This window comes from Sparus aurata, chromosome 10 (assembly GCF_900880675.1).
Source record: "Sparus aurata chromosome 10, fSpaAur1.1, whole genome shotgun sequence".
NCBI lineage: Eukaryota > Metazoa > Chordata > Actinopteri > Spariformes > Sparidae > Sparus > Sparus aurata.
In genome coordinates, this window is record NC_044196.1 from 4102506 (window position 1) to 4118167 (window position 15662).

A 15662-nucleotide genomic window follows, 5' to 3' on the forward strand; every position below is an offset into this window, starting at 1 on the left:
ACGATCAGATCAGAGGGAGGAAGGTTATCTTACCGTGCACGAGGATCACAAACACCACAAACATCTTCATCTTCCTGTCACAACTACAACAAGCACAAAGTCCTCTTTACTGAGCTTCACTTCAGAAACACATGGAGGACATCAGTTCACAGCCAGTCGTCACTTTGCTGCTGCTGACCGTCCACTGACACCAGGACTGAACTCGACTTTCACTTTGAGCTGTTCACAGTGAAGCAGCTGCTGGAATGTGAACAAACATTTCCAAGAAGTTACCAACATGTCTTGTCACATTTGTGGATATTATCTTTCATATCTCACACAGACGTGTGTGTGTGTGACTGTCCCAGATCACTTCTGAGGAAAGAGGAGTAGCTTCAGTTTCCTCATACTTTTCAGAGCTGTTGGTCCAGTTTGTGTGAGCATGAAGCAGCCTCAGACTGACGGACAGGAAGCTGAACCTTCTGTCCTGCTGATTCTCTGTACAAGAACCAAACGTCTTCATCATCTGCAGAGAAGAGAAGCGTTCAGGAAAACAGCAGACAGAGCAACACCAGCTGTTTCTCTTCACTCTGCTTCACCTGAAGGAAACATCGAATGTGACGACAGAAACAGAACACACAGATTTATGTCATTAAACACACGAGTCGACACGTTTTATCTGAACAGTCGGTGTTAGTAAAAGTACACACAAGCCATACTGGAGTAAAAGTAAAGATATGGAGGTGAAATATTACTCTGGTAAAAGTGAAAGTCACCAGTATGAATAGTTCTTTATTAAAAGTTTGAAGAATCTGATACGAAACAAACAAAAGTATCAAAAGTACACATGAAACTAATGATGCATATATTTCCACGTACAGCCTATAAATATAATATAATATCAGTTGATCAAAATATCAGTAATAAAGCACTAAAATGACTAATATGTTCCTACCTTACACAGTCTGACATAATAAAACACCAAAGCTAATCACTACTGCATCCCGTCATCCCTCCTGCACAGGCAGCCAACACATACTATCACTAAAAGGCTCCTTGTTCCAGTTCCTAAATGATCTGAATGGCCGTTCAGTGGAGCTCAAGGTACGACCATCACATTGTTTTCATTTGAGGCTCTGGTTTTAAACCATCTTCATCAAGTAGTAACGTCCTCGTCCAGGGAACAGGCTTTCACCTGGTGGTCATCTACAGACCTCTGACTGCCAGTTACTAGAAGAGTTCTCTGAATCTCTTGCAGATCTTGTGACTCGTTCACATCAGATCCTAGTTATTGGGGATTTTATCTCCATTTAAAAAGCCTTCTGAAGCCTTCTGACCCTCCAAGTGAAGCTTTTCTGGGACTTCTTGATATTTCTGGCTTCATTCAGCTTGTTCATGAACAGACTCAGTCCAGTGGAAACTCTCTTATTTAGTGACAATTTTATTCTATTTTCTAATTTCAGCAACACTTTACACTCCTTTTTATACATTTTGAGGTCATTATTGTAGTAATTTGGAAGTCATTTCATAACAAACTGGTTATACATACAAAACATCACAATTGCTCACCTACCTACCATTAAAGTTCTGGACCTGTTGATACACTACCTATAATTAATGAGGGAAAATTTGTGTTTTAGTGTTTATTTTCTTTATTTTGTGACATATCTGAATATTTTGAATATTTTTGCTCCCACAAAATAATTTCACACATTTTATTTGACTGTTATTACACACACACACACACACACACTCATATCCCTAACTGATGTTGAGTCGTGTATTTTACAGGTTGACAACAACTTATAATTACTTCCAAATTACCAAAATAATGACCTCAAGTTGTGTAAAATAAATCACCCCAACAGGATTTAGTAACATATTAATAATTTTACTGCTATATTTTTACGGGGCACCGGTTGTAAAGTTGCACATGCTAAAATAAACAACTACTTTTCGCAACAAACCATGTTTAAAAAACACGTGATTTTTTTTTTAAATGTTACTTTTGACCAGATTTACAGCAATATTTGTGAACTTTGTGATATTTAGTTCTCTTGTAAAAAATACAATTTCAATATTAAAACTAAATAAAAAATCTAAATCTAAATGTTAAATGTTCTGTTTCTCTTTGGGGTCTTTCAGGGTCAGACTGAGGTTTTAAAAACTTGCAACACAGAATCTGCAAAGAAATAAATTAAACATATAAAATAAATAAAAAAGAGTTTGAACTGACTGGAAGCAGGTGGCTGAAACTACAAATAGCTTCTTTAAACACAAACATCGTCTTCAGGAAGTGCAGATGTGCTCAGTGGAATCTACCAGTAAGAGTCTGACATCATTACAGACATGGTTTCCACACAGAGAGACTGTTCTGTTAAATAATAAGATCAGTTTTGTTACCAAAAGTTGGAGAGAAGAGTTTTGAGTTTACCACGAGGATTTCCAAAGTCATGTCTCAATATTAAACTAATTCTGAGGATCAAAAGGTGACCTCTCACCAGATTTCAGACTTCTTGAACAGGACTTGTGTTTCTGGATACAAAACTAATCTTATTATTTAATAAATCGGTCTCTGTAGGAATATTTTCTGTCAGACTCTGAGAATAACAACCTCAGCCTGTCAGAGACAAAAACACTTCTAGTGGACTGAAGTTTGACGGTCAGAGTTGCCCATAAGGATCATGTTGCAGTTGTGTCATGGCTGCCAGCTGAGGAGATCAACTGGACGGATCCAAAACATTCATGAAGTATAAATCATTTGCATATCAAACATGTAAATATAGGTCCAGGTTAAAAAGATCCAGAATTCCCCTTAAACTTCACAAAAGCTCAGACAAGTAAACTCTCCTTACAGAAAAACACTCTGTATTGTGTCTGCTAACAAATCATTGAATAAACACCAGAAAGACATTCTGTTGTTTGTAAATTCTTTATTAGACAAACTGTCGACACAACACTGGTGTTATGAATAGGACGCTCACTGATCTGACAACAGACACACAGAGTCCCTGAAACCTCTGCTGGAAAGACAGGATAGAAGAAGAGTTCAGAGGTCTGAGGATGGGATCGAATCATCACAGTGTTTGTTGATTAAACAAAGACAGATAACAAATTTAACATATTTAAATAGAACACATTCAGTTTCCTCAACAACTCAAACACTGAAAACAACAAAAAAATAACCGTGAGAACATTTAACATTTAACTCACACAGTTTGGTTGAATACTTTCCGAGTCTTGTTTCAGACTTCCCACTTTCAGTTCCATGTCCATCTGTTCAGCTGAACCTCTAAGTTTGGTTATGATGAAGCTGTGACGTGTTACAACAATCACACTTGTGTTTATTTAACGTGCCACGTGGGCTGAATGTTTTCTTACAATCGCTGCAACAGAAGAGTTTCTCTCCTGTGTGCACAGCCATGTGTCAGGTTATACTTCTCTTATGTCTAAATGTATTATTTAATTATTTACCACATTCAGAGCAAGAAAATGTTTTTTCTCCTGTGTGAATCCTGATGTGTGTGATACGATTTTGCTGTCAGCTGAATCTTTAACAACATTCACAACAACTTTGATGATGTCTATCCTGTGTGAATCTTTGTGTGGGAGATAAGATTTTGCTGTCGGGTAAATCTTTTACCACATTCACCACAACTAAATGGTTTCTCTCCCGTGTGAATCTTTCTGTGTCTCTGAAGATCGCCCTGGAAGTTGAATTTTTGACAACATTCACCACAACTAAATGGTTTCTCTCCTGTGTGAATCCTCATGTGTCTGATAAGAGTTGGCTGTGTGCTGAATCTTTTACCACATTCACAACAACTAAATGGTTTCTCTCCTGAGTGAGTCCTTCTGTGTCTCTTAAGATCACCCGGGTAGTTGAACCTTTGACAACATTCACCACAACTATATGGTTTCTCTCCTGTGTGAATCCTCCTGTGTCTGATAAGATCTTGCTTTTGGCTGAATCTTTTACCACATTCACCACAACTGAACGGTTTCTCTCCTGTGTGAATCTTTGTGTGTCTGATAAGATTTTGCTGTTGAGTGAATCTTTTACCACATTCAAGACAGCTATATGGTTTCTCTCCTGTGTGAATCATCGTGTGTCTGATAAGATTTTGCTGTTGGGTGAATCTTTTACAACATTCACGACAACTAAACGGTTTCTCTCCTGTGTGAATCCTTCTGTGTCTGTCGAGATGGCACTGGTAGTTGAATCTTTTACCACATTCACAACAACTAAATGACTGAGGTTCTTTGGTCTCACTCCAAACATCATAATTGTCTTCAGCTTCAGGTTCAGGAGAGTCTTCTGTCTCAAGTCCAGGAGAGTCTTCAGCCTGAGATTCAGGAGAGTCTTCAGCTTCAGGTTCAGGAGAGTCTTCAGCCTGAGATTCAGGAGAGTTTTCAGCTTCAGGTTCAGGAGAGTCTTCAGCCTGAGATTCAGGAGAGTCTTCAGCCTCAGATTCAGGAGAGTCTTCAGCCTCAGATTCAGAAGAGTCTTCAGCTTCAGGTTCAGGAAAGTCTCCTGTCCTGTCTTCAGTTCCTGACTGTAAATGTCTATCTGGAACTGAGTTCCTGGCTGGTTCTGGTCCACCACAGTCCTGTCCGTCAGATTCTGCTTCCATTTGTTCAGTTTGTCTTTGATGAGTCTGCGAGGACTGAGGTTTCACTTCATCATCATCTTCATGCTTCACAGGAACAAGAGTGAATGTGAACTCAGTGATATCAGCTTCCTCCTGATTAGTCCACAGTTCCTCCTGTTCATCTTTAATGTGTGGGGGCTCCTGCTGGTCCAGACTGGAGCTCCACTCCTGCTGCTTGGGGGAAACCTTTTTCTGACCAAACAACAGCCTCTGGACATCTGCAGGACACAGTAGACAAAAAGACAAATGTTAGGCCGACAGAAAAATTTTCAAATATGGTTTGAATTTAGCCAAATACTGGAGCGGACAGGTAACCCCACATTGTTCCACTGAACATCATGAGAAATGAAAAATCTTTATGAATTCAAACAGTGTGAATATATGTAATATTGTGCTGGAAATGTAATTCTAAAAATTCTACATTTGTCTCTGAAAATAAAAAGAAATCAACGACAATACAATCACAGGTTAAATATTGATTCAAAATTCTTGCTTATGATTTTCTGCACCTACATTTTGACGCAACATGAATAGAAATAACCATAAACACGTGGCACCCAGCCAAAGTCTGCAGCTTCCAGTGCTACCTGAAGCTAACAGGTGCCCAGTTCTCAGCTGCATAGCATCTGTCCATCTGTCTCCACTGAGTGGCCGCTTCTCAACAGATGTGTTAAAAACAATAGATCTGTCTTGCCACATTGATGTGGACCCAAAACAAAGAGATTCCTCTGTGATTTGACCGCAATCAATAAATCAAAAGGACACCGAAATAACAACATAATATCGCCTTGTAAAAAGTCTGAATTCATGCTACCTGAGGCTGGAAATTAGCCTCCAGGAGGGACAGTAGAGACTGTTGAGCCCTGATTTTCACTGAGACTTGGCTGAACTCAACCGTCCCGGACACCATTTACCTGGAGGTGCTAACATCATTCTGGGCGGTCAGGAGCTGAACTCTCAGGGGTAAAACTCGGGCTGGTGGAGTGAATATACATAATAACTACTGGTACAAATCCCACAATAGTCTCTAGTCACTGCTCTCCTGACTGTTATATGTCACCCTCTCTACATACCCAGGGAATGTACTGTGATGTCATCATGGCAGTATACATTTCCCCAGTGAAGACACTGAGGAGGTCTTGAACACTCAGTACTGCTCCATCAGTGAGCTACAGTCCACACATCCTGTTGGAGAGGTCTCTGTTGCTGCAGACTTCAACCAGGCCAACATGAAGAAGGTTCTCCCTGGTTATCACCAACATGAGGACTCTGTGACTCGGGGAGTTTACACACTACACCATCAGTACACTAACATCAAGGGGGCTTTTAAAGCAGTCTGCCGCCCCACCTGGGCTCCTCTGACTGGGCATAAGTGTGTTGTAGGACTGCTTTGAATAATCAACCTCAACCTGAACTGAGCGATCAGGAATGCAAAGCAGGCTGACAGTCAAAGATCCAGAGTCACTTCCATGACTCTAGGGACACCAGACGATTGTTGCAGGGTATGAAAAACATGACTACAGGCCCACTCCCTCCACTGTGACAGCAACACGGACTTCCTAAATGACCTCAATAACTACTTTGGACAGTTTGATGCACTAAATAAAACACCCACCATTAAAGCCCCCTTCACCAGGATGACCAGGTTCTCAGTCTCAACCCAGCTGATGTCCATTGGACACTGAGGAGAGTCGACCTACAGAAAGCTGCAGGTCCTGACAATATACCTGACCATGTGCTTAAAGAGCGGACGGACCAACTGACTCGTGTCCTCACAGATGATTTAACTCCTCCCTGAGCCAGAAGATCGTTACCTCCTGCTTCAAGAAAGCCACCATCATCCCGGTACCAAAAACCCACTGTCACTTAAAAACTACCGTACTGTACAACTTAGACCCGAGCTGGTGGAGGACCACATAGTCTCAGTGCCACCTCCATCACTCCACCTGCTCCACTTTGCTTACTGGTCCACCTGCTCCACTGAAGCTACCATATCCTGAGCACTACATTTGAGCCTGAGCCCACTGCTCTTCACCCTGATGACCCACGACGGTTCTGCAAGGTTCAGTACAAATCACATCATAAAGTACACGGGCCACACAACAGTGTGGGCCTCATCAGGGTCAAAGAACAGCTGGAGTACAGAGAGCAGGTGAAGCGTCTGGTTGACTGGTGTTGCCTCAACAATCTGGACCTGAATGTGGACAACACATCAGAGATCATTGTGGACTTCAGGAGGAAGCAGCTCACTCACACTCGTCTCTACATAGACGACTGGCTGCAGCTCCAGCTGCTCTGAGAACTGTAACGCCTCAGACCAGGAGGTCCTGCAGAAAGTGGTGAGACCCGGCCAGTCAATACGTGACGTCTGGGTCAAATACCTGACCTCAGGTCAGTTCATGATGTCACTGAGTGAATGACATGTGAGCGATTGTGTCTGTAAATGGAAGTGAATCTAAAAACAGTCTTTGTAAAGTTGTAACCACAGTTTGTTTTTCTCAAATCAGAAGGATTGTTTTTGTGACTGGAAGGTGACACAAGTGCAAAGTACCTGGATGTGTTGATCTCACCTATAGGGAGACATTTCAGGGTGGACTTTGAGTTAATGGGTCACATGACCTGGAAGCTACTGACTAAAAACACTGAATATACATGTAAACAAGTTATATCTAAACTAATAACATATATCTAAAGTTATATCTAAACTAATAATATGTCTGAAGTTATATCTAAAATAAACTATTGATAAAAATGTTGATTTCCCAACAGAATACGAACTGAAAGTAGAAAAAGCACTAAAGTCCAATTCAAAGAGATGTGTCTCACTCAAACAGAATCTGGACACAGTTCGGCTCTGGTTCTGAGTCAATGGGTCACATGACCCGGAAGCTATTGAACAAAGATGCAGATTTGTGTCGGTGCCGACAGTGAAGAAGGAGGAGAACGAACCTGCTCTGTGTAACCGAAGCTGAGGCGTTAAAGCAGAGTCCAGTAGGTTCCGGTGTCGCTGGTTCTGCTCTGTGGACCGACACAGTTCCTCCTCGTACTCTGCTATCGTCCTTTCAAACAGCGCACATATCTCCTCAGCAGCCGCAGTCAGTCGCTGCTTCACCAACGATCTCAGAATCTGGACTTTAGACATTTTCACACAGTCACACTGTTTACAGCTAGCATGCTAAGCTAACGTGTGTATACTTGTATCTGGCGGGAGATGAGTCTGAGAGCAAACAGCACAAAGTCCATCACACACGTTCATCCAGACTGTCACTACGTCACTTCCGTGGACGGCTCATCTCTAATCGATCATCAGTAATCACAAGAAAAGCGATCTGAGCGGCGCAGCGCAGCGCGAGCTTCTGACGGTTTGCTACGGCAACTCTACTGGGACAAACCGCGCAGCGGCGCGTTAACCGAACCTCCTTCGTTTTTATTCTAACGTGTAAACATGTCGTTATTTTAACACAAAGAAAGGAATATCTTCATGTGAAACGTTTGCCGAATAAACAAGAAGGCTCGAATAGTTCAGAAAGTGATGTAGACAGAGTTTCACAGAGTTTATAAAGTGTCTCTTAGCTCAACAACTCATTAAATTGAGACATTTTTTAAGGGAGTCTGGGGACTTTCTCAAAGAAGTAGCCTACATAAGTTACATGATGAGTGTGTTTGATATGAAGAGCACAGCTACCTCTAATTCAACCACTAGATTAATTTATAGGGAACTACCTACATGTACGTCCTCCATATATACTGTATGATATGACCTAATATAATATAATATAATATAATAAATACAATATAATTTAAAAGCGACTCTGATCCATCAGATTTGATCTTCATGTCTGTGTACATGAAGATGTGTGAGTGTCGTCATTTCACGAGTCATTATTCAGAACAGAAAACACTTTTCAAAAGCAGTCACTAGGTGGCAGTACAACACCTTCTCAACACTGTCAAATTACTGTTTTTACACTCCCACTTAATTTTAAGTACTTCGGCAATTTCCACAACTAAGATCAGTGCTTGACCTCACAACTAATGTCAACATAATAAATCCAAGATTTTTTTCCTTTACTTCTTTTTACCCTGCTCACAGGTTCCATAACACATTGAGCAGTAAACAGTACAGTAAGCATATTAGGCAGACTTAAACAGGGTAAAGTCCAATCTCTCCTCTGAGGTATTCAAACTTTTGTCTTGTCAGTGGCTTGGTCAAGATATCTGCCTTCATATCAACTGTTGGACAATACTGCACTCGTATTTGCCCATTCTGCACACATTCACCAATGTAATGGTAGTGAATGTCTATGTGTTTAGTCTGTTTTTATGTTTAGAATGATTGACAGGATTCTTTGTGATTGTGATGTCTCCTTGATTGTCCTCCATTGTCACTGTAGGCGAATCACTCATTCCAAGATCAGTCAGCAATCTCTTCAGCCAGGTACCTTCTTGAGCTGCTTGGCTGAGTGCGACATACTCAGCTTCTGCTGTTGAAAGTGCAACAGTTGCCTGTTTCTCGCTGAACCAACTCAGGAACAATATATTACCAGTTGTTGAGCGACGGTCATCCTGATCTCCGGCCCAATCAGCATCTGAGAAACCAATCACAGTTCCTGACTCTGACTGCTCATACTTGAGGGCAACGTTCACTGTACCCATCAAGTATGGAAACATTCTCTTCACAGCCGTCAGATATGCAGCATTTGGATTTGCATTGAACTTTGACACAACACTCACTGCTTGTGCTATGTCTGGTCGTGTGGCCATTGCAGCGTACAGTAAACTACCTACCATGGACTGATAAGTGCTTGGGCTTCACGGGTTTACTGACACCATCATCTTTTCTCAACTTTACATTTGCATCAGCAGGGGTTGCAATGGGGTTCTGACGAATGGTTTCAATGTGATGCTTCTGATGAAGAAAGACACAGTTCTTTGCTTTGTCTTGGACAACAGAGATGCCCAGGATATAGGACAGCTCCCCATGTCCTTCATCTTGTAGCGCTTCTTGAAAGGTTGTTTCAACTGATCCACGCTTTCTGTTGATTCTGTGATCAAAATCAGATCATCAACATACACAGCTAGTATTTCTAGCTCCTGTCCAGATCTTACAAACACACATGGGTCTGATGTGCTCTGTTTAAAGACAATTTCTTTCATAAACTCTGTGAAAGCATTATAATATAATATAACATAATATGAGTCAGATTTGATCTTCATGTCTGTACATGAAGATGTGTGAGAAACTAAAGCTAGCTGGGAGCATCTCACTCTCCGGCTTCTCCTCCGGTTCACAGCAGCTGCAAATAAAACCTGAGTTGTGACCTGAAGTTTCCCTTTTTAATACACTGAGCTGCTCGGCTGTTGCAGTCCCTCCTGACCAGCCGGCTGCTGCTCTTCTGGGATCATCCTCCTCCTCTGGAGCCTCTCTTCACTGCTGGAGTCTCTGTGAGGCCACTTGTGTGGATTACAGCTTCAGAACCTCAGTAAACCCTGAATCTGCCTTTATTATAACACCAGGAGCAAAGCTTGCTGCATGAACTGTGTTCATTACATTTTACTGACAGAAGTTTTATGCAAAAAATTGAGTTATTGGTCAAAAATGATAAAACATTTTTCATTAAAGATGATAAAATTTTAAACAAATGTGAACAAAGACCCACATGGAGCTGTTGACAGGACTTATGCAGCAAGAAACCTTTGTACCATCAGAGTAGCACAAAGTTAGAATATGAAAGAATGTCCATTTATTCATTGATTAAATCGTCTTTTTATTCTAAAAGCTTACAGCAATAATTAGTTTATGCATTATATGTATATATATTTGACTTTTGGTGAGTATTTCCATCGAAGGTTTGGTCTGAAGTTTCTAACTGTGGTCAGACGCCATTAAAGTTCTGGACCTGTAAATAAACGACTTCAGATTAATGAGGGATGTTTTAGTGTTTCTCTTTATTTTGTGACACTTGTGAATTTGTTCCCTTATTACAACTTTTATCATGTATTCTTCAGCTCAGAGAGTAGATAGACTTTTATTTTGTAAAGTAGAAAGCAAGTCTTTCTCAAACAGGAAGTTCTGTGCGTGCTCGTGCCTTTCAAAGCCGCCATCACAGCGGCCGTTAACTCAACGGACTGATCAGCTGTTTTAATCACTCTGATCTGCTCCGACCGATGATGACGTGTGCTGACGAAACGCTCGTGATATCAGGATGAACATATCGATCAGGTCCGGATCCAGGGGCGGATCTAGAAAAATATTTATGGGGTGGCGAGAGGGGGGCAGGAATTTTTGAGGGGTGGCAACATATGGTTGACGTATATATACAGTACACAAGGACACGGGCTGCCATTTACAAACTCATACAGACAACTTTATCTCATGCAATCAATGTCTTGTATTTGAGGTTCCATGTGAAACAGTACATATTAGGAATAAGTGACCATACAATGTGATCTCAATTAATAGGAGATGGAAGTATGGTAACACTACTGTAGATGGGCCATTATCACAGGAAAGGCATTAAGGTAAGACACAGGTGATAAGTGGCAGATGTGTGAGAGGGGAAGCAAACACATTTGACTGTGTCAGAGTGCCAGTGTTGCAGACAGCATTTGTACAAGAAGAAACAATCCAAATAAAAACTTACCCATGAAGATCTATGGACTGAGCTGTACTAAGGTGAGCGTAAATACACTGTAGTAATAAATGGGCACGGCACTCAAACAAGGTACTGGACATCGCTTTTATTGTTTACTCAGAACACACATTCTCCCTATTTGTCCCTCAGTAGCTTGAACAATGTTTGACAGGTAAGGTCTTTACTGATAAAGTCATAAGAAATACAGTACAATATATACAGTATTCACAGCAGTTAAGGAGACATGAAAGGGACATTTCATGCATGTAAATCTGAGCTGCTGCATCAACAAATTACACAAAAAGGCTCACAGAGTTACAAAAGGGTATGTTACATAAGAACATCTCCATAAACCTGAAAAGAAGTCATATAAAAGTCCATTTTGTCCCCAGTCTGAAAAAGTACAAAAACATTGTGTGAGAAGGTTCATACAGGCTGTATACTGTACATGTAAAAGAAGAGACATTAAAAAACAATAATACAGTTTTTCCCCTATAAATATTTGTAGCAGCGGTGCTCTGAGTCATTAACTTACAAAATCTAGAACATTTTGAAATATAACCCTTTAAATAAAGACTACTGGTGAGATTTGTGAAAAATGTTTTTGACAGACTGACACTTGTAGAAACGAAAAATGGCACAATGTAGAAACGTATTTGTTGAATCTAATTTATTTTTAAATACCGCTGCTTATATACTGCTGGTTTGGAGTCAGTGGGCCACATGACATTGAAGATATCGAAAAAACTGCAATTATTTTGTATTAATATATTTGTGCTCAGTAATTTAATGATGGTCCCTAAATCAGTGTCCAGTGATTCAGCTGGAGGCTCTGGGAGGTGAGCTGACCGTCCTCCTGCTGCTAACACTGGGTGAACCTCAGTAAAGTCACAGCTGGGACCAGAAACAGAAACCACTGTCTTTCATTTCAGCTTTTTTCCAGTTACGATAACTCTTGAATGAGATGAAAACAGTCCTTGGAGCATCGGGAGGGAAAAATGCCTACAAGCACAACCAGGGTGAGATTTGTACCAGTGGCTGCAGAAGATTCTCCTGGCTCCTGGAGGGACTCAGCGAAACTCTCTTGCTTTGGCTGCACTGGCACCTCACACCTGGACATGGATACGTCTAGAAGATGGAGGGGAGGAAACATTAAAACTGCATTACATCTCAACTCATTATAGAATATAACTAGTAAAAACACAATCAATGTAGAACCATCATTGATTAGTTATAACCATCAGACTGTGTTAACTCACACTAACATTTTAGCCTGCGAGAGTATTTTTAGGTTCATTTATTTAATTTTGGAATTTAAGCTGAGCAATCAGGGCTGTAAACTAACTTTTTGGCTCACCTGCCAAGGGGACCGGTAGATGAAAGAATCTACCGGCCAAGTCATTTTGACTTGGCCATTTAAATTTTTTACTGGCCAAATAATAAATTGCCTCTTTTTGTTGCATATACATCTGTTTCAGTACTTTTCATGGTGATAACAGTATTGTATAACAATACATGCTTAGAAAAGAGGCCAAAGTATTATTTAGAAATACATTTTAATATTATTAATTAAATTTCATAACATTGCAAATTGAAAACTTGAACAGTGCAACACTTTGACAAAAGAAACACTCATTAATTAACTATCAGGCTCTGTAATAGAGAGTGGAGACTGTACCATAATAACATTTACACTGGATTTGATAGACCCATGGTTTTACACGTTTTGTGACGTGACTCATATTAAGCCACTTGATTATCATACTGAAACCTAATTGAAGGAAGTCGTTTAGAAATTATGCGCATCTTAAGTACAACTTCCCTCAGCTCATGAGTTATAGGTGTCGTCATTGCTGCGCTCGAATCACAGTCACTGCGCCAAACTTTTAAAGAGCGGTGACGCACACGCTACGTTGCTTCTGATGGGGAACTATTTTCTACAGCGGTGACGTCTGGGGAGCTACTTCAGTGCGACACACAACAAATAGCCGGTTTAGCACTAACGTTTGCTACCGTCATAATTCATCACTTTACAGCTACTACAATGTTTTGCTATACCATGCATAATTTATTGAAAGAGCACGACCATCGGGACAAACATTTACCCGCCCCGTGGCATGTATCCCTCCAAAATTAAGTCGCCAGCGAAATATTTTAGTCGCATTTGGCGAGTGGCAACTGCTAGTTTACAGCCCTGTGAGCAATAGAACTAAAATACATTGTACACAGAATATTAAAACTCTGTCCCCATCTCATCACACTTTCACTTACAAGTTTCCCCAATTATTCATATTCAAGCAAACATGAATATGTATATTTATTTGAAGAAGTCCCTTTTGCATGTAAGCACTTTTTCCTAAATGCACCTTAATTTTATTAGCAAAATGTCCGTTTTTGTCACGTGTTGTTCTTATTGATATGTAAGTTAGTTTACTATCCAGCAACAATGTCCACACCATGTGGAGCAGCTGGACTAGAGATGGTTGGTGATGCTCAGCACTCTGCTTTCCCTTTCAGTGTCTGAGCCCTGCACGTTATCTTGTCTCTCTCTTTCTCCTCCTCATCTCGGTGTTGCTCTCCCTCCTCGTATCTTCATCGCTGTGGTGTTCTCCCTCCTCCTCCTCTCCCTGGTCGCCTTTCTCTCTCTCCTTCCACCTCATCTCCTCCTTCTACCTTGCTCACTTCATATGCTACCTTTCCTCTTCATTTCTGGAAGATTCAAAGTAACTTTACCGTGTTTTCCTTGACAGACGTTGAATCAATATTAGCTTTTGTAGCCTAACGTTAACTTAATTTACACAGAAGTGACGTCAGACCTAGCTAACATTACATGTATAGTTAGCGAAATAACGTTCTTCAACCTGATTTTTATCATCTTAAATCAGCATCGCAACTATACTAGCACTGTGCTTTGATATTATTTCATTTCTTGATAGATAGTTCATCAGTTTTTACCTCTTTCCTCCCGTGTCTCCTTTCCTCGCGACTCCTGCTCTTCGCTCCGCGCCACTCAGTTTTCCAAACGACGCGTCTCTTGCTCTGTAGGGGTGGGCGGATTGATCCAAATATCGATAGTATCGATACAGAGGTGAGTATTGGTATCGGACCGATACTAGCGTGATGAGATCGATATTTTTGTTGTAGTTTTTCTTCTATAAATTCAGCAAATCACTCGTATTTCTTCACAGAGTTTGTGTGAGCACAGCGCTCCTCTTCATTTCTCTCACTCAGCTCATATCACTCAGGTTGACTGTACTGGACCTAAAAAATATATACTTATATTGATATAGAGCCTACCTCAAACCTGAAGTTTGAATATGGCAGAATATAATAACCCCTTTGTGTATCTGTTGAAGGAACATCAGTATTTCTATTTAGGCTACATGGAGATAGGTTATAGATTTGATTAAGTTAAATATAATTTTCTTATTTGGCTAAAATCTTTGTTCTGTGTTTTATCGTTATCATAATCATTATCAGGAATTTTCAAGTGAAAAGTATCAGTATCGATATCACTATTGGTATCGGCAATACTGGCCCTGTAATTACTTGGTATCAGATCGATACCAAAATTTGCAGTATCGCCCACCCCTATTGCTCTGACGTCATCTCGTGCTGCATTCACAGCAGTCGGACATTGGAGATTCGCGCTCGTAGATGTCAAATTGGCCATAACTTTTCTTTGGATTCGTTGCTGCCAACTGGGGAGGCAAGGCTTTCTTTTAGCCACCCCGGTAGATGTGAGCCTGCGCGGTGATCTGATCAGCCTGATGATGAATCGTAGTATTGATAAATTGATGAAAGAAACAAAAAGAACATCATGGATTCTCATGGCAGACGCACTGGCATCTGATTGGCCCGAGGTGACGTACTGCTGGCCAATCAGAGAACGCGCTGCGGGAGGCTGCCGCTCCTAGCAACAAGAGAGTTCAGACTAGTTATTGATTGGTTTACTAAGACAGGTGTGTCACCTTTAACACCTGAGACACATGTTTACATATCTGTAACACATGTGTTTTATCAGGAGGTTTAAAGATGTTATTATCATAAAATATAATCTATCATAAAGAGGAACATGTGATCAGCTGTTTAACATCATCACATCGATCCAGATGTGACTGTTTAATCAGAAATGTCTTTTATTTTCTTTCTTTTTATGGTTTATTATCTTTATTAATAAAGTGCTGCAGCCTGCTGGGCGACATTTTGTGTGTTATTCTCTATAACATGGTGTTAAAATGTCACCCAGACAGACAGAATCTAATCTCAGCTAAATATACTAAAATATATTCAGCACTTTCAGATTATTTGTATGAATATAAGAGTTGTTTTTAATCTGATTGTTCATCAAATAACTGAATTTGAAAAGTGCTGATTCAGCTCTGAGGCAGCATGT

The 15662-nt window shown here is 40.5% G+C and overlaps 1 protein-coding gene across 1 annotated transcript; it reads right to left on the reverse strand.

The window, feature by feature from the left end:
- Positions 1-2114: 2114 nt before the first annotated feature.
- On the reverse strand, positions 2115-6472 carry LOC115590379 (gastrula zinc finger protein XlCGF8.2DB-like). Its single transcript, XM_030431735.1, has 4 exons — positions 6446-6472; positions 6247-6327; positions 5980-6106; positions 2115-4396 (listed from the first exon to the last, which is right to left on the reverse strand). Exons 1-4 carry the CDS (start codon positions 6470-6472, stop codon positions 3564-3566), a joined length of 1068 nt encoding a protein of 355 aa, XP_030287595.1. The 3' UTR covers positions 2115-3563.
- Between the last annotated feature and the right edge of the window lie 9190 nt (positions 6473-15662).